The 26,295-nt window shown below is 39.1% G+C and overlaps 1 protein-coding gene across 3 annotated transcripts in view; it reads left to right on the plus strand.

The window, feature by feature from the left end:
- Positions 1–26,295, plus strand: part of LOC149312607 (signal peptide, CUB and EGF-like domain-containing protein 1) — a 254,919-nt gene that overhangs the window by 213,924 nt on the left and 14,700 nt on the right. For all 3 annotated transcript variants that reach the window (XM_089524974.1, XM_089524972.1, XM_089524973.1), the window contains 13 exons: positions 230–346; positions 5,029–5,151; positions 11,914–12,033; positions 12,428–12,520; positions 14,645–14,764; positions 17,060–17,218; positions 18,523–18,729; positions 19,809–19,970; positions 21,257–21,424; positions 22,238–22,399; positions 23,840–24,037; positions 24,945–25,097; positions 25,827–25,906. In XM_089524974.1, the coding sequence (XP_089381100.1) occupies positions 230–346; positions 5,029–5,151; positions 11,914–12,033; positions 12,428–12,520; positions 14,645–14,764; positions 17,060–17,218; positions 18,523–18,729; positions 19,809–19,970; positions 21,257–21,424; positions 22,238–22,399; positions 23,840–24,037; positions 24,945–25,097; positions 25,827–25,906 (1,862 nt within the window). The remainder of the gene's footprint in view (positions 1–229; positions 347–5,028; positions 5,152–11,913; positions 12,034–12,427; positions 12,521–14,644; positions 14,765–17,059; positions 17,219–18,522; positions 18,730–19,808; positions 19,971–21,256; positions 21,425–22,237; positions 22,400–23,839; positions 24,038–24,944; positions 25,098–25,826; positions 25,907–26,295) is intronic.

Consider the following 26,295-nt stretch of genomic DNA (forward strand, 5'->3'; position numbering starts at 1 on the left):
GAGAGTGTGTGGTTTTCCCAGTGGGTTTTCAATAAACAAACGGGGAATCGAACCCTGGGCTCCAGAGTCATAGTCCAGTGTTCAAACCACTACACACTCAAGCCAGATAACACTGGTTATCTGACAGTTTATTCAGAAATACTGATAATTTTGAACATCAATGTTAAATTGCAATGACCAAACATGCACAATTGCTCACAAGAATTTTCCCTTCTTGCTCTAAATCCAGATATAGATGAATGTTCATTTGAAAGGACCTGTGACCATACCTGTATCAACTATCCTGGAAGTTTTGAATGCCTGTGTCATAAAGGTTACACGTTGTATGGAATGACACACTGTGGAGGTTTGGAAAGACTTAGTCTTTTGTGTTACTTGTACATGTAATCCTGTGTTGAACTGTGTTCTTCTTTAAGATTTCAGAATTGCAGCAAGAAAAGGCATGGGAGGTTTAGCAATCTTAGTGAGACCCTTAAATTACAATGTGGAAGGTTGTAATTACAATTAATAATTATTGCAAGGACAGTCTAATTATTGGGGAGAGAAGAGGAAGATACAATGTTGTCCTATGATTGACTTGCATTGCACTTTTTAAAATAGTTTTGGATTTGCCAAGTATTTTTTTAACTTGCTATCAGTAGCATAATGACATAAATAATTACCATAGTTATAACTTAGATTATTAATGTGGACAATAATTAATCTGCTTTAGAGTCCTAATATTTTATTAATCATCACTATTTTGTGCAGAAACAAATATGTCCACTTTCTGGACAGTCACTGAGTTGTACTGTGCAGAATCTAATTTACTTTTCCAAGCTATTTATATCTTGTTAAGACCACACATGAGTTCTTTCTGTGAAAACAAGTATTCTGTTCCTTAAAGTATCACTGTTGTCCTGTGCTCATGTGTGCCTTTATTGGAGCACCTTCCATAGTATCTGCAGTGATTCTTTAATCGCTCTTGATATGTGCAGATTTCTGCCCTAAAAGCTGTACTTTCCATGTTTGTATACATGCCATGCAGTGATGTACCTTCCAAAGGGACAAACTTCAATTGCTTGTTAGGCCAATATACAGGAAAGACACAAACATGTCAAAAACATTTTTATGTGTCCAGAGTGGGAACCATGACAGAAGCAGCCATACTGGCAGAAATATGACAAAGAGGATCTTTGGCTGTTTTATTCCCAGTGAGTTCAAAGAGATTTAAGCAGCCTCACTGTACAAATTTGATCCCTAAATTAATTCTGATCCCTGCTCCCTATCTTTGCCACAGTGTGAGGACTTCCTCTTGTTCCATCTGTGTGACACACTGTGGGGACCATCTAAATGCCTGTAAAATACCTATGTGGATTTATGCAATTTCTATCCTTGATGGACACTACCCCTCCATATTCAGTGCTACCATTGCAAACAGCATGTCTGAATCCAGGCTGTCAGATAGATAGCATTTCCAGAGGCCAAAATTGTATAAAAACAAAAACAAATATTTATTACAGAAGCTAAACATAACACAACAGTTTATTTATTGATTACATTTAAAACACCACACATTTTCCCACTCCTCTTAATTTAACTAAGACCTTTATCAATCATTTATCTCAGTCCAAACCTAAGAGTTTATTGCATCGCTAAAAACCCCGGCTTACCTTCTCCATTTTGAATTCTAATTCAGGATGCAGCCAGGTATTATCAGATGCATTTTGCTGCCAATGCCACCAGCTGAATGCAGCCCGCGTAACTTCTGGCTAGAATCTGAGCTCAGAAGGCCGATTTGCAAAACCAGGAGCTTTCTGATTTTGAAAAGAGGCTGGTGGAGTGCGGCTTCTAGTTGGAAGTTAGCCAAGATTCACCGAGCCAGTTGCATACCGAATTAAAATTCAAAATGGGAAAGGTAAGCCGGGTTTTTTAGCGATGCGATAAACTCCCTAATCTAACTCAAACCATTTTCTAAGTGCACACTACTAGACTAACTCCCCACTCAAACTGGACTCATCACCAGCCTTATCAAATATCCTCAAATATTCCACCAATCAGTATTCACTCCACCATTCCATTCTCTCTCCTCATTTACACAGAATAAATCAAGCATCATTTTCAAATACAATTCTATTACATCATAGGCATATTTTAATTTATATGAAATATTTGGGGTACTGTATATTTCTGATTTAGAAGCAGTTACCTCTGGAACTGACATTTAAGAGACTGCTTAAAGAGAAGAAGTGGGTTGAATTAGTTTTAGCTCATCACTGTAAATGTCACATACAGACTGTGTACATAGAATGCACTTTGGCTCTAATCAGGCTCACCAATATGGTGGAGATTTTATTGGGCCACTTTAAAAGGAAAATCTTCAAATAATGGAAATACTTTCCTATAAGGCCACAGTTTTACAGATATTTCCTTAGACTGTTACTGATTTATTATAAGCAAATATAATAAATAGTGGTATATTCCACTTTCATGCCTACCAAGAAGAGATTTACATGAATTTCCAGATCTTTGATGGGGTAGAAATTGAAAACCCACAAACTGGCTTCTGGCCCATAGTAAGGTGTTATGCAGCCCTTATCTCCTGCCCCAACTGCTGGAAAAAAATTGTGTAACAGTAAATCTCAATCAAGCCAGGTGTAGATGGATTCAAATTCACATAAACAGGTGATTGTACTGGACTTGGTGTTATCTGGTGAATCCCAGGTGGCATTGCTGACTAGGAATCCTTAGGTAAGGAATATAAGCCAGCTACAGCCCCATTTCAAACTGTTGTGACCTAGCCAGAATAGCATGATCCCTAGCTATCTCTATACTAGCGTAATGCACTTTATGGTGGACTGCTTTGAGGCTAACCTGGTAAGTCTAATTGGTTCTAAATGTAACCTCCAGACAATTGATTGGGACAAAAAAATCCGAGCAGGTGACATTTCTTTTGTGTCCGTTAGATTGGTTACTAACTTTTTCTGGGACTGCAGTGACACTGCAGAAATAATCCACATTGACACTACTTTAACTGTCATGGGTCAGTGCTGTGAAATTCTGGGAAATGTAGTTTATTGAGGCACCAGAGTTCTCTGACAGAGAAGGCTAAATGTCTCACAAAACTATAGTTCTCAGATTTACATAGCACTGAACCATGGCAGTTGAAGTGGTGTCAACCTGAATGCGGTGGCTTAGTAGTTAAGACGCCAGTTCTGATCATCAGAAGATCAGAAGGTTGACAGTTTGAAGTCTGAGTGCCACATGTGATGGGGTGAGCTCCTATCACTGACCCCAGCTTTTGCCAACCTAGTGGTTCGAAAGCATTCAAATGCAAGTAGATTAATAGGTACCACTTTGGTGGGAAGGTAACGGCATTCAGTGCAGTCATGCTGGCCACATTACCACCGGAGTTGTCTTTGGACAAGGCTGGCTCTTCGTCTTAGAAATGGAGATAAGCACCGCTCCCTATAGTCAATTACAACTAGACATTCATGTCAAGGGCTACCTTCACCTTTACCTTTAAAACCTGCATTATTTCTGCAGTGCAGATGTGGCTTGTGATGATTTCAGTGTGCTGGTTATTCTCTTTAGACAGTCAGACAGAATCCAGTAGGTGATTTTTAGGGTCTCTTCTGTTATACCACCCAGTTAGATCAGCTGGGCTGATGAATTCAAGGGTTTTATCTGTGGTAACCCCTCACTTCTGTAATTCTCTGTTGCTTTGCACTTTATATCTTCAGCCCAGACCTTTGTGGACATTTTAACCAGTCATTTGTTTGCACTAGTCTTCCCTGAGTAGAAAATTTTAACTTTATGTGCCTGTCAGTCTGTCTACCTGTCCGCCTATCTATCATCTGTCTGCCTACGCATGTATGTACATATTTGATTTACATTTCATCTTTCTCCCATGTCTCAGATGCTAGGCATCTTTAACCATGATTTAAAAACAACTACCAGATAAATTATGCATATCAAAATACAAATTAAATTGGTCATACTTTTAAAACACAAATTAAGGTAAAAGCTCGATATTATATTATATTATATTATATTATGTCTAAGCTATCCCTTTACAGCCCTGGTCTGTATCAGGCAAGCAGCTGCTGAAAGCCTGCCTGGGTAGAGAAGTTTTTGCCTGCCAGCAGAAGAAAACAGAGAAGGAATCAATCTAGTATCCCTCTGGAAGGAAATTCTGTAGTCTGGGGTTGGTCCACATCCTCACTAAACATATCTCTGAAGCTAGCAAGACCAAGGGAGTCCTTCAGGGCACAAGGGGGGCACATTTTCTGCTTCACCAAGGTTTTTGGCAGAGTTGGCTGTATTTATTACTATGACAGATCAGGCAATGCTAACACATTGGCTTTTATATTACAAAAGCACTCCTGGCTTCCATAGTAACTAGGAACGAGGATCAGGAAACACTGAACCTAATTCTGAAGGGAGGTGTAACCCCATCCAGTACATGTTCAGTCCCTAGTTCCTGATCTGCATTTTGACTGACCAAAAGCACCCCAGTCTTGTCTAGATTCAGCTTCATTTTATTTATTCACTTACAAGAATGGATAAATAGTTTGTAAATGTGAACTATCATCAGATAAGATTAACTCTCATCACCAAGGAACCTTGGATGTATTACAATGAATCCTAATAGATTTACAATAATTTGCGAGTAAACATGACAGTTATCTCAATTTTATATTGGTATACATTTCTCAATTATGTAATCTCATTATTTCAAGCAGTCAACATGAAGATGTAACTCACTTTCAGTAGTTACCCTTCGGACTGCAGTTCCCAAACCCCCCATCATGGTGACCAGTGGTCATGCTGCCTGCCTGGAGGATTCTAGGAGTTGTAGTAAAAAAGATTAACTTTTCCAGGCTCTGAATTAAATGAAGGATATTCACAAATAATATATATGACACTATATCTTATCCGGTGACTTAAAGCAGTATTCATATATGTGTTCACATTTTCCAATATAACTTGTGCATATAATAGTTTACCTGTACAATACAATACTAATCAGTTTAAATATACTTTCAGATATTGATGAATGCAGCATCAGCAATGGGAGCTGTGACTATGGATGTCTTAATACAATGGGAACATATGAATGTTTATGTCCACCTGGAAAGAAGTTGCATTGGAATAAAAAGGATTGTGTTGGTAAGTAACATTTCAAATTAGGCCTTGCTTCTTGGTATACATCTTGCTGTGAAGAAGAGAATATAAATAAATAAAGTACATACCCACATATAATTGCATATAGGTCATTTTTCAATTTTATTTCTGGCCAGTGCAGATGCAATACAACCCTGTTGATTTACCGCCAATATCAGTTTGGATCACCTTGCAGCTTCCACGCTTTATTTTGTTTTTTTCTCTCTTTCCCTTTTCTCATCTTTGCATGGCACTTCCTTCCCTTTTCATTTTCAGGCCCAGCTATGGTACAGCATTACTTCAGTTCCTACATTTTTTACTAAACATGGTTAAGAGTGTAGAGATACTTGGTATCTATAATAAACAGCATATATTAGGGCTAGTGCAATATGAGCTTGTGTTAGAAACAGGAGAAATGACTCTGGATGCTCTTGTAAGGGGGGAAAAGAAAACATTTAATTTATTGTTTTAGGAAATCCATCTTATGATAGTAAGGGAGATAGACAAAATATGTTGACTTATACTTGGTTACAAGAATCCCTAAAACTGGCTCTCATGTGTGGGTATCAGCTGGCATCCACTGTTGGAGTTGGAGCCTCATGGATGCTTGTTTTAGACAAAGAGACTAATCTATTGAGGAAAGGGGAAAGTATCATCTGCAGGTAAGAAGGAAGCAAAAGGCTTGAGTACATAGACCAAAGAAAGAAGTAATGGCGTGAAACAAAAGACCAGGCATTATCTAGACTCCTTGCTGTCACTGATCAGCCTATACATCCGTTGTTGTCTCTTTGCTTCCAGCAAAGAGCAGTTTTTAAATTCACTTCTAATCATGCTTGCAAGATGTTATTTAGGGCAATTGATGCTGCACCGTGTTTAGCTGCAAAAATGAAAAGGGAGATTTTGCATGTACAAGAGAGAAAGAGGAAATCTCCACAGTACTCCTGATTGCTCTACCTGGCTGGCAGCCTGTTGGTAACATACACAAGTGAGGGTCCAATGTAGAGTTACATACGTCTTTTTGTTTCTTTGTGGTGGTGGTTGATATTCTCTTCTTCCTTCTGCAATGGCTAACTTTCCCCAAACTTACTCTTCTGCTGCTGCAACCTTGCCCACGCATGGCCATTCAGTGGCTGAGGGAAAGCAAGGAGGATCAAAAAAGCATTTGCTGTGTCCTTATGGCCATATGCAAAGTGATAACATCTTCCACAGAGACCTGCAGCAGAGCCCAGTGGATCTCAATGTATGATGTTATCAGTCTGCATCTTGCTATGGGGATATATAGCCAGACACTCTGTTCCCCCAGCTCTCCAGCAGCCACTGTATGGGTCTGGGGGAGCTTCAGCAGCCAAACAGCAAGTCAGGGGGATTGAGAGAAGAGACGCAACTTAGTTCCACCTGCAAAACTTGTACACTGCGCTCTGCCATACAGGATCTTGGCCCCTAGTTGTGAAATACCACCACAGCAGAGGCCAATGTAATTGATATTGTTAGGTTGCTGTAGGTCTCTTCCAGATTGGTTTAAAGAAGAATGAGGTCTTGATGACTTTGGTTTTTCTTAGTGGAAACCTCTGCATCCACTAATTCCATTCTTTTGGGAGGCTGTTTATACGATTTCTTGGATCTGACTTAGGGCTCTTTGAAATGTTTATTTTAATTGGGAGGCATTATTTGCTGAGATGATCCCATAATTTGAAGGAGATATTCTCCCTCATCTTTTTCTTGGAGTTGTAGTGCTATAATACAAAAGTGCCATTTCATGGATGCAATGATCCACTAATACATTAATGCACTTTAGCACCATGGAAATAATTTAAAAAGAGGAGGGAAAAAAGCAAATATTTTTATTCCAATTTGTATTGAAATTGAAAAGAAACTCACCTGAATGTGGGAATAAATTGTTGCAGCTGCTGATGCCCAGAATTGCCAGAAAATAGTCTGGGACAACAGGGGAAAAAATTGATTTTTTTTTTAAAAGCCAGGAATGAGAGCAACAAATACCACAACCTCCTAAAACAATTTGTCCCTGTTTTGAAAGTTAACAAACGTATTACTATAAGTGTCATACCCATGCTTCTACTTCAAAATGTTCTATGGTACTGGAAAGCTTTAAGGGTATTTTGCTTTCACTTTAATTAGAATATGCCCTCCCCATCTCTAAAGTTTTCAATGCAACTTTATTATATAATATTTTTTTTAAAAAATAGAACTTGCAGTAATGCCAGGGAAATACATTTGTGACAACCCTGAGCCAAACCTACCACAGGCTTTTCCTGGCAAGATTTGTTCAGAGAGGGTTTTGCCTTTGCCCTCTCTGAGACTGAGAGAGGATAATATATATCCAGTGGCTGAACTGGTCTCCAGCATTCAAACCACTACACCATGATGGCTCTCATGCTTGGCTTTAATTTATACATTGGTTATTTTATTTTGGATATTCTCAATCTTCTTAAAATGTGTCCATTCTTTTCCTATTATTAATGGACTTCAATAATATACTATTAAAATATTTCTTTTTAAAATATTTAATTTTTATTCTTTTGTTGCTGTATTCATTTTATAGCAGTTATGTTCAAAGCATAGCTGTATATGAAAATAATCTGCATGAAATGTACTTCATAGCTGGTTCAAAAGTTTTGGTTTGGTTTAGTAACCTGTTTGGAATATAATCCAAATTTTATATAGTTTTGTACATTCACTGTACAAGGAATTAAGGTGCGAGGAATTCAGATCTGTGGATCTGGGCGACACCTACTGGTTACTGTTCAAAAATGTGAATAAGATCTTTAAAGTATTTGCACAAACGTACTGGTCTAGTTCTAGTGAAACTTTCAGCATTTTCCAAAACCAATTTGGGGGGCACACAAGGGCTGCAGTGGAAAGAAAAGATTCATCCTACCCCTGTTTCATTGGATTCTGCTGTCCTTAAAATACACAGAGACATACACACACTCACACAGCAACAATAACATAATTCCATATGTCATTTAATGTAAATCATTACAGTTTTACGTACTTTATATGAAAGGGGTTTTTAAGTTATTTTTTTTCAAGTCTAACATCATACTTGGAAAAGAATACACATAGAAAAATCAAAAGTACATGGGCAAGCCACAATAAAAAGGGAGAAATAATCTTGTCTCACTTATTGGTGTTACAGTCAAAAAATGGCTATGACATTTCAAATCAATATAGCAGACCTGTGGCATTTCATTTGCGAGAGATAATAAATGATAACCAATTAGTAATATAATTAGTCAGAATTTGTCTTCTTCACACTGTTTCATTTAATACTTTATATTAATATATTTGGTGCATAAAGGATTCTAGCAACCACAGTAATGTTATTGTCTGTGGGCATGGATTATAATTTTGCATAGTTGCTCTCGTGTTAACTAAATGAAAAAAGAAAATAAAAAGTCTGGTTTAATTGCATATCCTAAGATATATTTTTTCCATCCATGTTTTTATCTTCCTCTAGTATTTGTGACTGTGAACGAAACCACTCTTTGTAATAGAAATCTCTTTGCTAGTTCTTAAATTTCCAGTACATTGAGCTGTAAACATTACGTGTTTTATGACTCTTTACTGGAATAGAGCTGTCATCATTTGAAAACTTTTCTTCCAAATGTTCATGTTCAAGGAAAGGTTAAAACCTTGTGACCACAAATATTCCCAAGCTGATATTCAGTATTGGCTCTAATGGATTGGATCCAGACTTAGCCATGCTTAAACTAGATCAGGGATGCATTTGCTGCAGACTGCAGGCAGCCTCACAAATCTCTAGCTGCTGCCAACATAACCGCAACAGCAAAACTACTATTGAGGAAAGGCGGAAAGCTGCCAAGATTGCCAGCAGCACAGTCCTATGCTTGTGTGGGGCTCACTTCCACTACAAAGCTCTGTTTCTACTTTACTACTCTGTTGCAAAAATGATATAGTAGAAGACTGTAGGTTGAGTGCTGCATTTGAGAGTGAGAGTGTGTGCTGAATTTAAAAGAGTGATTGTCAAAGTTTGGGTCTCCAAGTGTTGGCCTTCAGTTCCCAGATAGCTTGGCCAACAGTCAGGAATTGTAGGAGCTAAATTCCAAAACATCTGGAGTGCCAAGGTGTGGGAAACACTGATTTAAAAGTAACTAACTAGAGCAGTGGTTCCCAAACTTTTTCCAGCTACTGCCCTCTTAGTCTTGGGCACATACACACCAGCCATGCATATTTCTTGATATTAGGTCTACTGTTCAACTACAAATTCAGAACAACCTATCTTGTTCACTGCTCCCTTTGCATCCGGTCACCCTGGGAGTAGCAACTGAGCAAGTTGGATGAACAGCAAGTGAGAAAACTCATCCATGCCACCACTCCAGCAAAGGCCAGTGCAGGCAAGAGGCCTCTCAATTGCTGCTCAGCCAGCTGCTTGGTTGTTGCTCCCAAGGCAACCTGTACAAAGGGAGAAGCTTCTCCCTGGTGAGGAGGGATGCTCAGTCCTTCTTCACTGGAGTGTTGCTTGACACAGCCATGTGTGTGTAGGTGGTATACAGAAGCCACATGCCCTGGACTGGAGACTGGCATGGATGAGGAAAGGGAGAGATTTTAACTATAGAAGCCACTCCAAGGTGAAGGACTCTTCTAAGAATCAACCCCAGATGTTCCTCTGTCTCCTTTGCCAGAGACATGTCTTCCCCCAGCTTCAGACATTACACACACACACACACACACACACACACACACACACACACACACCCCTACTTCTTCTGTTACCTCTTTTCTCAGCCTACACTATAAAAGAAAACAGGAGCATCAGAGCAGCTCCAACTGCCAGCCAAGTCCCAGCAAAGCTCACAAAACTTAAGCAGGGTCCCAAATTTGAAAGTTCCTTTTTGTCACCACTTCTCCCCCACTGCCATGTGCTCTAACTCCTTGCTGTGGTCAGTCTGTCCCAAAATTGTGCCACTCTGAGCCATAGAAGTGACACCCTGTGTCCAAGCCTTGCAAGAGTTTCCCAGCTGCCACCTCCACCACCAGTAAAAGATGCAGCTAAGGGAGTGAGCTTGTGTGGGCAGGCAAAGAGCAGGAGACACCACCACATGGAATCATTAGTGAGGCTGCCTTGTGGTTTTAAGGGACCCTCAGAAGAAGTTTCATGCAACCCTCATCCCCCCCCCCCATGGTCCCAAAGGCTGGTGGTTCTCCTTGTCTTTCTTGTGCATCAATACTTTGACTGAAGGCCCCCTTGCTCCCCTTTTCCCTCACCGCCCCCCTGGATCTTTCCAATGCCCCCTGGAGGAGCATACCACCACCCACTTTAAGAATCACTGCTCTAGAGGGAATTGAGGCAAAAATAAATTAAATTCAGTTAAATTTGCCTAATTGGGAAGAAAACTGTAGAGGATCATTCATTTAAAATGGAAAAGGGAGGAATGGAGAGATGATTCAGAACATAGAAAAGCAGCTGGTTTCAGCTCTTTCAGAGGGGTGAGAGAAATGAGGGTGCACTCTCAGGTGGAGTGCACTCATCTTTGCCTACCCCCAGGAGATCAGAGGAACTGGATCTTCATGGACTAAATTGTCTTACCACCACCATTGATTGTCATGAGAAGAAATTCACTAAATTATTTGTTATCAACTGATACTGCTATTGTTGTGACAGTGAAAAATACAAGAAAATGCTCTCTGGTTGCTCCTGGTGGCAAATTCACATATTGTGCCATATAAATTCTGGGGGGAAATGCACAGGACATTACAAAACAATCCTTTCTGGTTGCAGTGTGAGGCCGCCACCCATATGATTCTTCATCCTGCTTCTTCCATTCCTTACACTTGGGGTGCATATACACTACGGAACTAGTGCAGTCTGATATCACTTTAACTGTCATGACTCCTTCCTACAGAATTCTGGGATTTGTAGTTTTGGCATCAGCACTTGATTCCATAAGATGGAGCTGCAGTACTTAAAGTGGTGTCAAATCGCATTATTTCTACAATGCAGATGCTCCTTGAATGAGTACACACAATAAACGCGCGCGTGCGCGTGCGCGCGCGCGCAAATAATAGGCAAATAATGTGTTACCTTTCTACTGAAATGTAGTGAATGACAGACATGGCTGTAACGGGCAAAAAAAAGTGCTCCATACCATCTCATTACTTCAAAAGGTAACTAGTTACCAAGATAACTCACTAAAAATGAGTTTTTTCTTACCTATGGAACTACTACAGGTAGGAGTACCTTGCGGGCAGATGTGTGCCTGTGGCATTTTCTGTGGGTGTGCCAAGGACTGTGTGGAGAGATACATACCTCCCTCACTGGCAGAGAGGCATCGCCACACAGTCCTAATCAACTGGAAGGGAGTTTAGGTTTGTACTCTGAGTACTTTAATCATACTTTCTGTACCATTTGTCATTTCATTAACAGATTATTCATTAACATTTCTTATTCTGACTGGGATAGTTTGAAATAAGAATTCTGTTTGGACAGTAATATCATTTGAACTGAAATGCAACAAATAAACAATACTGTCATTTTTTCCTCTTTGCTCAAGGTGTTCTGAAAATACTATAAATTATTGGGAACATGTAGTTATCCCTATATAAACCTTAAAACATATGTAAATCTTAGAGACATAATGATGACATAAGATCCTGGATTTCTTATGGGTCGCAGGCATGTTTAGCCAGATTTGTCACCCTTTTGTCTTTTCCCCTCCCACTTTCATAACTTAATTACAAGATTCTGCAGTTGTCTGAACAAGTGATTTCCTACTTTTATTTTCTCAGAGATGGTGAAATGCCTCCCAAATGCCAAACCAGCTCCAAAGGCTCAGTTGGTCTGTAGCAAATCAGGAGGAATCGAGAGCTGCTTCTTATCTTGTCCATCCAACACACTTTTTGTTCCAGGTTGGTACTGTGATTCTTTTTTCTTCTTCTAGTTAACAAAGTGAGTTAAGTTCTTTTGTAGCTTCATTCATGATTCTTAGTTTTACTCTGGATTATAACGTATTCAAGACTATAACTGATATAAATTTGCCAGGGATCTGACTGACTGAGGTCCACCCTAGATTAGTATTGCTTTGTGTGTCAAAACAAAACAGAATTTTTCTGGAGGGAATGGCTAATCTGTTTTTGGTATCATACTGCCTGACTGAGTTACATGTCGCCAAACTACCTGTATAAATCTGAGACCTCTCTCAACAAATTCCTTGGTACTATAAAAGGAAGAAATTGGTATAGAAAAGTGCAGATGAATTAAATTATCTCAGTATATTTTTTTTGATGTTGTTGTTTTGTTCAGACTCAGAGAATAGTTATTCAGTAAGTTGTGGAGTTCCAGTACAACAGGGCAAGTCACAACAAAAACACAACAGTACACTTCCTAATTGTGCAGGTAAGTAGTTTTTTAAACATCTGATGGTGTACTTTTATTATATCTTGTAGGGTGTATATCTGTGCAGGAAGGATATGCAGCTATTGGTTCTCAGGCTCATTGAAATGTCTGGGATTTTCCATTTGCTCCCTAGCATAATTTGAATCCCAGCCTTCCTCTCCCTTGGGTCCTGAGACAGAGGGAAATGCCCATTACTAGAGTGAATCCCAGCAAAGGCTATTAGGCCTGCTGTTGGTTGACTTTAGCAGGGTATTAGTTAGGGAAGAAGGTTGTACTTTGCAAAAGCTTTCCAGTTCACACTGGAAGAGAGAGATCTGAAAGATCTTCTGCTACGGCTTATGTGGAAGTGAGTCACTGAACCAGCATCAGTGGTTCTTCTACATGCTGTCAACTCAGACTTTTGTTCTGTTCCAAATCCTGTGCTGTCTGAAGAATGCATACATTTCAGTTGTTCATCTACCCAAGACAGAAACAACAGAGTTCTGTAGGGGAAAAACTAGGTTTATGTCACCCCAAAACTACTTTGATTCTTACAGTTTATTCCGAAATTGTCTGAGTCACAAAACCACAACCAAGTGCAAGCCTTTAACTCCCTCTTTTATTTTCATCATAACTTTTCAGGCTTAAAACCAATGATCCAATTATTAGATGGTTTTTGTTTTGTGTGATGGAGCTTCTTCCTGGTCAGAGAATGCCAGTACAGTCATAGGAAATATTATAAAACTGTGCAGTTAAATATGCAATTGTTGTTGTTGTTTTAATAATACTAAAGCATACATTACTGTTTCTGGGTTGCATGTGTAAAATGAGAGATAAACAGAAGGCATGGCTGGAATTAATAACATTTTTGTGACACAATGGCCTGTTACAGACTGCCAAAATAAAGCTGCTTCGGGTCTCTTTGGAGGTATGCTATTTAAATTATGCATGGGTCCTAAGAGTCCGGAGGTCACACCAAAGCCACACTCCATTCCTAAGCACTGGAGTGCAGCTTTGGTACAGCTTTCAGATTCTTAGGACCCATGCATAATTTAAATAGCATACCTCCAAAGAGACTCGAAGCAGCTTTATTTTGGCAGTCTGTAACAGGCCAATGTTAGCAGCCAATTGAAATGTGCACAATTAAGTGTGTAGGAGAGGAGTGTGCATGTTTCTGTTGGAGCCATGAAATCTTTTTAAGTAGATGAAATGTTTGGGGTAGTTTGATAAATATTTTCTACAAGGATATCAGAAGCAACTCAGAAATTCAATGGACCAAGAAGCCAGTCCACAAACCCAGAAAAAGATTTGTGCCAATGGGCCTTTAATGGCAGGAAGAGCCTTGGCTGGTACCACAGGCTCCATGATACTGTTGATGCTTCATTTTTGCCATCTGGGGAAAATGTGAAACCTTGCAGTTCAACTGTTAAAATTGATTCTCTTGTTTCTAAACTTTCTACTGTAACAAAGTCAGGAATGTGATACCCATAAAATGTGTTTATTGCTAAGGCACAGAGGGCATGTGTTTGAGATGGAACATCAAATGTGAAGTACAAAAAGTAAAATTAATTTGTGTTTCTTGTTCTCTACATTTTTCTATTGCATTCAGAAAAGGAATATCCAAGAGGAGCACTGTACTTTCATCACCCTCCAAAGGGTTTTCTGAGCTCATTGCCTTTAGCTTAGCCTGGAGCATCTCTGTGGCCTAGAGGGTCTTAAATTAGATTTCAATAGTTTCTTTTCAGGTCTTCACATGTTTTAATATGCTCCTTCTGTTTCAGTCACCAGAGACCCAGTCTCACACAGGGGCTTTTCTTAAAACCTGCTTCTATTCTTTTATGTTGTTGTATCTTCTGTTGTTCGCCAAAAAAGTACATCATTTTTTTCAATTATACAAATCTTCCTTCTGTCCCCAGTACATCCTGATATTTTTCACTTCCCATTTCCTCATACTTTATTTAAGAATGATTATTCTTGTAAAAGTCAGACTGGTACTTATAAATCAACATTTTGAAAACTATGACAGTGGTGGGAAAGAGTACTACAAAGGCATTAAAGTTAACACCGCTCTCCTTTATTCTGTTAAAATAGAATAAATAGAATAAAATACATTACCAATTATAATGATCTATTTTCTTTCTCCAGATATACTAGCAGCCCCAATCAAACAGAAGGCTCGTTTTAAAATCAAGGATGCAAAGTGTCACTTGAGACCCCGCAGCAAAGAAAAAATTAAAGATGTTGGAAAGCAGCAGGCTGTTATAGGTATGTGGAAGGGAGGATGTAACAACAGAAAACCACAAGAGGACTAAAAGTTGATTTTGGCTGATTTTTCTCTGCTCAGAAAAAAAAAGCTAGCTGCCAGATTATTTTGTACAAACAAAACCAGCCAGGACAAAAAAAGTCACCAAAATCAATTTACTTTTGGTATTGGGGCACTTTTTCTCCAGCCTATGTAATGTTACTGGGTCAAAAAAATGCCCTATACAATTTTTTGGCAAACTGTGATGTAGAAAAGCAGAAATTATATACTCTGCTTGTCAATAGGTTTGCCCCATTCAGCGGCTAGTGGGACACTGGAATTCTCATTAGGCTCACAAAATACAAGACATATACATGAAAACTGATTCCTGACTTTAACCCTGACCCTAGCCACAATGCTAGTTCTCAATTTATCAGTATTGCAACCGAAATCAAAAAATGCCCAAGCAACTCACCCTATGCTAGTGTGTAAAAAAAATAGTACATTAATGTTAAGCTAAAGTCTCAGTTTAGAATAACCCCAATTTTGCATTTTATTAATTTGGTTTTATAATATCATTTTCCTGACATAATGGGAAGAGTCAGTGGGAAGCGCTTGCTTTACTACCACTTTACTAAGTGAATAGCCTTACTGTGTGCAGATCAGCATTTTTGCAAGTGAAAAGTGGTTGTAAGAAGAAAGGTTGTTTTACATTCTAGATTAAGATTAACTCACACACACACACACACACACACCCCAAAATAGAGTAGCAGGGGTAAATAATGGCAACTTAATGAAAGTGGAGTCAAAATGTTACAAGTAGGCAAGGAAAACACCTGTCATGTCTAATCAGCATTACATTATAGGGATTATCGATCAGAAAAACTAAAAACCTTTTTTTAAGATGTACTTTGCCAAGCCACTGTTTCCAGTAGCTACTGTGCATCTTGCCTAATGAATATCAAACATATGTACACAATGCAACTAGTTGGTACATTGGCAATATATTGCCCAGTGTTACTGAAGGCATATATAACTACACTATTGTTTTTAAAAAATCAATTGACTAAAATGTTGGATAATTGTAAAGGAGCCCAGGTTATTTATGATCAACTATCTTGTTTATGCTGGTTGTGTTTTCTGAATATTGGGTTCAGTCGGGGCTGGGCATTGAAGAAAGAGGCTAATGACTGGCTATGAAAGCCAGTTGCCAACAGGAGGAGAGCACTGTGTAAAAAGCATACAGGAAAAGAGAGTTCCAGTAGTCGGATACAGGATTGTTTTGTACCTTGGACAGCTCCAAAGTATATCAAACAACTTGCTCCAATGAACTACAGAACATAACTGAGACGCTTACCTAAGAGCTGACTTTACCACTTGTTTCAGGACCTGACTTTCAGTAAGTGGGTACAGGACTTAAAAGATGTCTTGCTCTGGCTTCAAGTCTTCCTGTTACATAGCTTTTAAAAATAAATTTGAGGGAGTAGTTATACAGGCACATTGTGCTAAACATTTTATTTATCATTCTGGAAAAAATATTACATAATCCATTTCCCCCATGTTCAGTTTTTCCTATATTTCAGAGGGGAAAGCTTTGGGAGTGAGTGGGGAGAGAAAGAACCCTGTTTTTTCTGATTGTTTTCATTTTATTTCTGGACCTTCATCTCTATTTTTGGAGAGTTCTTTGGCACCTCTGCCATGGAATTATTAGGAATCTAATCTGGGCAGCTGCCCTGTGGACTCCTCTGAGAACTCAATTTACTCGCTAAGTTTTTCTGCATACGTGAGTTCACAACCTGGACTCAAAAGCAGGGTTTATTCCACCCAGGAGTTTGTGTTTTGTTTCTGCTCAGAGTTATTTTGTCTCTTGAAATATATGCTGTCTACTCTGGATAAATATCTATGTTGAAAATCTGTGCCAGGGACATGAGATAATCAGGAGCTAAAATGAAATAAGCTGAAGTGCTTGGAAACAGTTGAGCAGCACCCCCTACAGTCAGACACCCCCTACGACTAGACAATCTTGTCAAAGGGGAAATCTTTTCCTTTACCTTTACTTTATTGTAATAGGAAGGCATTGGTGTAAAGCTTTCTTATGAGCTTACCTTGCCTATAGATAAGCAGACACTTGTGATAACCAGCAAAGATCCTGTTCTGCTGTGTTGGCTTCTTCTTACCCTCTTTCATAAATGCAAATATTACATGTACATCTCTTTAATAAAATCACTTGTCCCATCAGTAATAATGCAACTAGCACAAATGTAACAATGCTATCTTGGACCTTGATGTCTTTTCCATGTTGCTGCTGTTATGCAAAGGAGGTCAATTCCCTTGTACAGACAACTGCCAGGTAGCCTTTGTGAACTTGAAATGTGACTCTTCTAAGAAGAAACGTCGTGGACGAAAATCGCCCTCAAAGGAGGTATCCCACATCACTGCTGAGTTTGAAATGGAGATGAAGTCTGAGGAGGTCTCAGGTTGGTGAAAGATACCTTCACTTATTTTTTGAAAGTGTTGCTTATAAAAGTGGTTGCCTGATCCATCTACACTCATCCCTCCATATTTGCAGCTTTGATTTTTGTGGATTTGATTATTCACAGATTTTATTAATATGTTCTCTCTAGGAATCTCTAGGTCCTCCAGTGCAACTCTATGTTCAACTTTAACCCAGAGTCACACTGAAGGAACTAGAGATTCCTAGAGAGAACATTCCACTAGGCATTTGTAGCTCCTTCAGTGCAATTCTGTGGTCAATGTCTGGCAGATATTGACCACAGAGTTGCACTGGAGGGCCTAGAGATTCCTAGAGAGGTGTACTGTCAGGTAAAAACATAGTGTTTTTGTTATTTGTGATTTTTCCACATTCACAGGGATCCTGTGTCCCTAGTGTATTAGCAAAATGAAATACACCTGGAGCAAACCTCACACCCAAGAATGTCTCAGTCACCACATTGTTCATTTATGTATTAGCAAAATATATCCATCATAGCAAAGAATAAATACGTATTTGAGTGGTCCTGTATAGTTCACAAACATCTTGCCCTCTTCCATGAGCACTGTTAATAAAATGAATTATCCCGTACCAAGAATGGGGAAAAAAAGTTTTGTCCCTCTGGCAACATTATCCTTCATGTATTTGTTGTTGTTTTGTACCTTCAAGTAATTTCTCATTTATGGCAAACCTAAGGCAAACCTATCATGGGGTTTTCTTGGCAACATTTGTTTCCTCCATCAGCAGACTTGGGAGTTTATCTTGTGGCTTAATACCTGTATCCGGCTTAAGTTTTAATTCAAGCTGCATCCTGATCTTATTGGAAGGTTTTTGCCACCAAATCTGCCACCCAAATACATCCCGGGTACATCCTCACTTCCAGGAGTCTATTGGCAGCCATTTTTCTTAAGCCAAAAAACTCCAAGATCCGAAAAAAGCCACGAGGAGCACTCCGGGAAGCAGGAATGTACCTGGGATGTATTGAGGCAGCAGATTCAGCAGCAAAAACCTCCTAATAAGATCAGAATGCATCTTGAATTAAGACTTAAACTAGATAGAGGTAAAACGGATTATTCAGCCACGCAATAAGCTCCTTGGTGTTTATTTGACCGGCTAACTGTGCATCTGTGAGTGGTGCTTAATGTGTCATGCTCAGTAACATCACCAGGCCAGCATCCTGTGTCTCAGAAGGGGGACATCCCTAGGTGTAAGATTTTGGCAAAACTAACCAGATTCTGAACCCTGTCTCGAATCTGAATCATAATTGTTTCTGATTGGTTCTCCAATTAGACATCTGTAACCTTGAGTGTTTGCGGAAAAGGATGGAGCAGAAGCTACAGACTGCAATCAAGACATTGAGGAAATCTATTAACAAACAGCAATTTTACATTCAGTTTTCTGGGACGGAGTATGAAGTGGCTCAGAAGGCAGCGAAAGTGGTCACTGAAGGGCATGACCCCTGCAATACAGGGCAAGTGCAGCAGGATGGAAAGTGTGGTAAGATCCAAATAAACGCTTCACAAAACAAATTCACAGAATCTACTCTCTTTTATAATCACTAAATATATGTCCAAACCACTGTGTTGGAGTTCATGTCAAAATTGCATTCTACTCACCCATTGTAATATTTCAAATCTTGGTGCCAGTATTCAGGGCTGTGTGCATGACCAGGTTTTTTGGCAGCACAGAATGAGAGAATGGGAACAGAAACCAGCTTTCTATAAATTTCAGCTTTCATTTCTAAAAAGCAAATGTGTAGCCTTTATGAAATTGTGCTTGAGAAGTACATAAGCAATGCCTGATGAAAGTTCAAACACCAAATATTCTTTAGTTGGGAATAGTGCTTCGGGATTCTTCATATTCTTCTTACTTTGTTGCCACCATTAGCAAAACCAGAATAAATTATGCCAAAAAGCGCAAAATAAATTAAAAGATGCCAGTTTTGCTCACGTTCAATGATCTATGATTCAGCATCTCTTGATGCAGAATTTGAATTACCTGAATAAGAATATCAGAATGGATGTAGATTTTATTTTATTTTTTTAACCTAGGATGTACAGAGACTTCTCACTACAATATATATGTAAAGTGCCTTCAAAAGACACACTAGATGGAGAAGCGGTCCACACTGTATCGTCTTAAGGAGCAAATATTTGTATTTTCTTCCCCTTCCCCCATCCATTTTGGTATTCTTATCAATAGGTGTTGTGTGTCAACCTGATTTTACTTCTGAAGAAGCAAGTATTGAGGCTTGAACTTGAGAGATAGAAAACCTGCTCCCATAACAGTAGAAGACACTGAAGAGACTTTGTATTTGCACATGCAGGAACATACTGAAAACAGAATATTTCAGTGCACCATCTACCATATTGTTATTTAAATATGGGGGTTCAGTGCTCACTTGTAGTGTCAGCAGCAATACTAACAACAACTTTACCGCATCTAAAAGCTTGCCCCAAAGATTCGATAAGGAGAAATTAATGGAAAATTGGAGAAAACTCTGTGTATGTTTGAACAGAAATTATAATACAGTACTAGGTGAAAGTTCTTAACAAATTCCATTTTTATTTTCCCAGTTACCTGCAGCACTGGTACCTATTACAGTGGAGAACATAATCAGTGCATCCCTTGCTCTCCAGGAACGTACCAAGACACAGAAGGTCAACTGTCATGCGAACCTTGCCCAAGCAATGATGGACAGGGAGTAGCCGGTGCACGGAATGTCTCAGAATGTGGAGGCAAGTGTAACCTGAATCTAAAAGTTGCATAGAGAAGTCAGTCATGAAGGACGAAGGAAGAGATTGGATGGATCCCTATGTGGGTATCCTTATGTACAGTACCATATCGTAGTGTTTCATATCCACTAAACTGCTTCAGAAAGCAGACATCTACTGCAGATTAGGGAATCCTTGGATATGTTCCAGGGTGCTGCACAGTCAGTTTGCACAGATCATAGGCCACGTCTGTGAGCCTCATAGTTATACTGTCTGATCTGAGTGCTCCTAAGAGCCTTGTGTTAGCACAGGAAGACTGAATCTGTGGGCAAGCTTGGCTCTTATTCCTATTCTTCTCTTCAAGAAGCCCTTGATACATTTCAAAGGAAGCCCAAGAACCCAAAGAACATAGTATGAAAAATATCACTCTAGCCTAGAATGACCGGGTGCATTGCATTTTGCAGCTGTGCCCTCTATAATATTTCTAAGTTAAACCCACTGTATTTTAGTCCAGGAAACTCTTTCTTGGAAGGTAGGTATCAGTGTCACTGTCTGTAAAATGCTTGTGAAAACACTTTTTTAAAAAGGAGAACAAGAGGTGGATTATGGTTGGCTAGTTTGGAGATGAGAACTCTCCCAATGAACTCCAGGGCTGAAATCTGGATAAACAGGAATTTTAAGTTAGAATCATTCTCTTAAAGTCACAGAAAAAAGAAAGTGAACTGAAAAGTGTTCAACCCATAATTCCTTATTTGTAGGGACCTTTTTGGCTGTTATTACTCAGAGCTATACCGCACCTGTTGCCCCTGCTACTTCAGAAGAGTTCCCAACACTGGATTTTTTTCCCATCTTGATATACTGAATCTAAACAATAAAATTTATCCTAAGAAACTGGGAAGCTTTGGGGTCTTTTATCCCAGATTTCTGTTTATGAGACCCATTCACAACAGATCCTTTGCAGTCTTATTAACATCAGTGAAAGAGGGTTAATAGTTTGTCACTGTTTCTTGTGTTTGAACTGTGAGGTATCCAGTGAATATGTCTATCCTTTTTTGTTATTGTGTGCCTTAAAGTTAGTTTTGACTAACTGTAACCCCAAGGCAAACCTACCATTTCCTGATTTATCACTCTTGAGAGCCACAGAGCACTTCAGTGCATGTATCTGGCTATTACCTTAATTCTAAAGTTCCATTTTATGATAATGAAATATCTGGCGGTCTTTACATTCATCAGTATTAATGGTATCGATATTTTTTGAATTTCCACAAAGAATTCAGCTTAATAACAAGATGGAACCTTTCCATTTTTAGGTCAGTGTTCCCCTGGACATTTTTCTTCTGATGGTTTTAAACCTTGTAGATTATGTCCACTTGGCACCTATCAATCTGAGCCAGGAAGGACCCTCTGTTTTCCATGTGGCGGTGGGCTGGTGACCAAATATGAAGGTGCCGTGTCATTTCAGGACTGTGAAACAAAGGGTAAGTTGTAAAGGAAGAAAAAACAGCTGGCACCTTTGTACGGTAGTACATTGTCAATAAATGTTTATAATACATTAATTTATCACCATAAACTTGTCATTTTGAGAAGTTAACAAATTCACTGTTGTGTAGAAGTCTTTGTTTCCTTTCCTGCAGCAGCTTAATAAAAATTATTGAAAATATATATGTAAAATATATAAAGAATATAAAAACAGCTAATCTATAGAAGCAGCATCCAAACCACAAATGACATGCAGGGAAGTTTAAAAGCTACAGCTTTGATGCATATGACTTTTTAAGAAATGCAGGGCTTCTACTGAATAAAACACCTCGATGTCGACTTCTCTACAGCTATGGGTAGAACAGTTTTCCCCCATGTCATTCTGCTATACTTAGTTGTTTCGAGTGTTTCTCTGCCCAAACCCATAGCAGCCCGGAAATGCCTTCTCCAATGGCATTGAAATACAGTCAGTCAGTCATAGACTCAAAATTTAAGTGTTCAATATGTGTGTGTGTGTGTGTGTGTGTGTGTGTCATCAAATTCCCCAATATAAAATTATCCACATTACTATAAGAGTCATGGAAGTTGCTCAACTCTAACTGTTGTATAACTTATCTTGAAATTGAAATACAACATAAATTGTACCACACGCTGAAGGGGGGGGGGGTCTTATAGTGTGTCTGCTATGGCCTAGTGCTGCTTCTGATGCATGCTTGTGTTCTTCCAGCCTTACATGTCTTGTTTTCCTACCATTTATTGTGTGTTTATTTTCTGTAATATACTGAACATACTCATGCCTTTCTACTATACAGTTCATTGTTCTCCTGGCCATTACTACAACTCTACAACCCACAGATGTATCAGATGTCCTGTTGGAACCTACCAGCCTGAATTTGGTCAGAATTACTGCATTACCTGCCCTGGGAATACCAGTACAGATTTTGATGGCTCTACTAATGTTACACACTGTAAAAGTAAGTTATACAGTATCTATATTTTCTTGTAGCCAGTAGAGGTGGGTTTGTACTTTAAACTAGTCACATAGTTACAACCCATCTGGAAATACCTTTGAACTATATATCAAAACTGCCCCACATCATAAGTCATATAGAAAGGTTCAGAAGCCACTTTCTTGGAACAGCCCCTCTGTAAACAATTAAAAGGTACAGAATTTAATCATTCCCTCTAGATTCAACCAGCCTAAATCACTGGTGAGCACTTACTGGAAGGCTTATATGGAAGGGAGGATTGTGGAACTCCTTGTTGATTTCAGTGCAACTCATGTTCAGACTCATAGACCGCTGACAGTTTTTGCAGGACCTTCTATCCAAAAATCTCTTCTGGTGCTGTTAGGCAACTTAGGATCTTAATGATAGCCTCTAGGAATCAAATTTAACTTGAGAGACATCAATTTTCTGACCAATTTTCTAACCTCCTTAAAATCTCGAAATGTACTTAAGAATATTTATAAATATATAGTATGTGTGTTGCATTGAAATGAACAAGGAGTCCCATGTGTGGTTAAGCACTTGGATATCCTCAGTGACCAGATGTCCTTAGACTGAGTGAGGTGAGTGCCCCAAGCAGTAGATGCTGGGATTCAACAGCAAAACATTGCAGGAGACCTTTGTGTGCCAACCCGCAGCCCCCCAAGTTAGGTTTCTAACTTCAGGTTCCATGAATAACCCAGTTCCATTACCCATGTTAAACAAAATTCTGTAGCTAGTCTGGTCACCTCTCTTTACACAGAAATAGTTGAAGGAGACATTTTCTTTGTCTGAAACACTAAAGCATGTTGGGCCAGCCCAAGATGCTGTGATCCCAAACACATGATAATGTAATGTAATTCCTTTGACATATTTAATCCGCCTGTGGTGCATTCACGCTGCAGAAATAAAGCAGTCTTTTAACTGCCATGGCTGTATCCTATAGAATCCTGGGCTTTGTAGTCTGGTGGGATACCAGAGCTCTCTGGTTGAATACCTCACCAAACTACAAATCCCAGGATTCTGTTGGATAGACCCGTGGCAAAGTGATGTCAAACTGCTTTATTTCTGCAGTATTATACACCATAAAGTCAGCTTTTGCATTGCAGAAAGGAGACTGATTAATTTCCAGAGGACCTGAAGCACTGTTTGGAAACCAATAGTGTGCACTATCAGTATCATCTGACATTAGAACCTTGTACATACCCTTTTTTAAAAAAGAAAATGATTTGTTCTAGTCTGTGCAAATAGGGCTGTCATTTGATGACAGTGGATTGCCTCACTCATTTTAACAGTTCTTGATTTGTAAAATGGGAATAATCATGCTCTATGTTACTGAGCTGGTTTGAGTATGAAAAAAATAAAGATAGTAAATCACTTTATGTGATTATGTGTTAAGCTTATTTTCTTGTCACTTGTTTTTCATAGATCAACAATGTGGTGGAGAACTTGGAGACTATACAGGCTACATTGAGTCTCCCAACTATCCTGGAGATTACCCAGCCAATGTTGAATGTATTTGGAATATAAGCCCACCCCCAAAGAGGCGGATTCTTATAGTGGTCCCTGAGATATTTCTTCCAATAGAAGATGAGTGTGGGGATGTTTTAGTAATGAGAAAGAGTGGTAAGCTGAATTGTACAGTCAGTTACTCTTAACACTGCTCATCTTTGGTCTCCAGCTGTGTATCAAGCATGCCACCGTTCCTACCCCTACACCATCTCAAATGGAACCCAAGCAGGTATTGCTGTTGGTTTCTCAGTAGACATACTGGTATAGACAGTGATCCAAAACACACATGTGTCTGATGCCTGAACATCTGCTGCTGTTGCAACCTGATCTCTGTGTGTAGTTGAGGATCCTCTGTGACCAATTATACTGATCTTAAGTAGCCATGGGAATTCAGCCTTCCCATCTATTCCTCATCCATTATCAGATGTAGGATGATAGGCTAGAGATTAGGAAAGACCTGTGGCTCATTGAAGAATTCCTTTAGAACCAGTTTGCACAATCTTTGGCTGGGAGGTCAGGGCTATGTGATTCCCTGCCCCACTGATATTGTACCAGTCTTCAGTGAGTGGACTGTCTGAACCTCCCCAGGGGAGAGAAAGTAGAGTCTTTCCTTCCCTCCCCAAGAGACTGTCCAACAGATTGCTCTTCCTATACTAGACACGATGTAGGGAATAGAAAGAAGGATTTCGACTCCCAGCAAGAAAAAAAAACTGTGGTGTTGAGAGGATCCAGGATTCTGTACACAATTCATGAGGGTATCCATGATTCATGCATGCATGCATGCATGCAGTCCCAGAGCTAGTTTCACTTATATGGGGGCAAAAGGTTATATCTCTGAAGGACAAGATCCCAGCATCAATCTTTTACTGTGTTCAGGAAAAAAAAATCTCAGGAGTGAGGTCTGGGGAGGAATCTCTGCTTAGAGGGCTGCTGTCAGTGAGAATAGGCAGTCCAGCTCTAGAAAAGACAAAAAGATTTTTTAAAACAAAAATCTTTTTATGTTTATGCTTTAATATTGCAGCTTCACCCACATCAATTACTACCTATGAAACTTGCCAGACATATGAGAGACCTATAGCATTCACTTCCAGATCACGAAAGTTGTGGATACAATTCAAATCAAATGAAGGCAACAGTGGCAAAGGATTCCAAGTACCATACGTAACTTATGACGGTAAGGTTTGTGCCATTTTACATCACTCTAACATATCCAAAGATCACTGAAAGAAAGTAGTTTAAAGAATAAAAATTAATATAATTTTTGAGGGAGGGGCTTTCCTATTGTTTTATTGCATTGATCGACAAACAACCAAACTCTTATATATGTGGCACTTTTCTGCGGCTCCCCTCTCACCAGTTCCAGGTGTCACTGCAAGAGCAACTTCCAACAGAGATTCTGTAAAGATAACCATTATTAGTGTTTATTATTTATTAATGAATATTTATCAGCTGTTTAGATCTGAAGCTATCAAAGCTACATAAAGGTTAACTGTGAAAAGAGAAAACGGGAGATTTGTACAGAACAGATTTTGGTTTAGAACTTGACTTTATAGATAGCCCCCTAACCTTTTTGTGTAAGTCTTCTCTTCTGCCTGTCTTCCTTACATTCTCACAGAACCACTGTTCTATAAAAATGTAAGAAGATGGCCTTTCTGTTACTAATATACTTTGTCTTCAATGTCTCTGATTTGGTTTTGTTTGGTGCACGGGGAAGAAATTATCGAGCCTTGGTTAGAAGACAAAATCTAGTTCACAATATGAAAATATTCCAAGTTATAATAATTATCTGTGATCCTGAACTGAAAGAAATGTAGTCATTTGTTTTCTGGACACCAGAGGCTTTCTGTGGTGTGAATGATAATGAAAAGTTACTTATTGGTCTTCTTGCTTTTGCACTTTTCAGAGGATTATCAACAGTTAATAGAAGACATTGTTCGAGATGGACGTTTATATGCATCAGAAAATCATCAAGAAATTTTAAAAGTTAGTAAACCTCTGTTTAGCTCAGCAGTGTTCAAGCTTAGATAGAGGCGACTGCAAGGGGGTAACTTTTGTTTTCATACTGGGGAATCAGAGTTGATTTCTTTCATTGCTTTTTTTGTTCCCATTCAGGGGAAACCTAATTCTGGAATAGCCCTTATTTGTAAGTGTGTCACAAGTGAAAATGCTGCTATAACATCTCAGAACAACATGCAGTCTATAAGATCGAGTCAGTTCCCGCTCTGCCTTTTTTTTTTTTAACAGCTTTTGCCTGAAGTGATTGACTTGCTTGGCATCAGGTTTTGTGCCTTTTAGTTGACCTACCAGTAGGTCCAAAACACACTGGAGAAGTAATCCCATTTGATACTGCTTTAACTGTCCTGGCTCAGTGC

This window comes from Sceloporus occidentalis, unplaced genomic scaffold, assembly GCF_023333645.1.
Source record: "Sceloporus occidentalis isolate IW3139 unplaced genomic scaffold, rSceOcc1.0.p SCAF_5, whole genome shotgun sequence".
In the NCBI taxonomy this organism is placed as follows: Eukaryota; Metazoa; Chordata; class Lepidosauria; order Squamata; family Phrynosomatidae; genus Sceloporus; species Sceloporus occidentalis.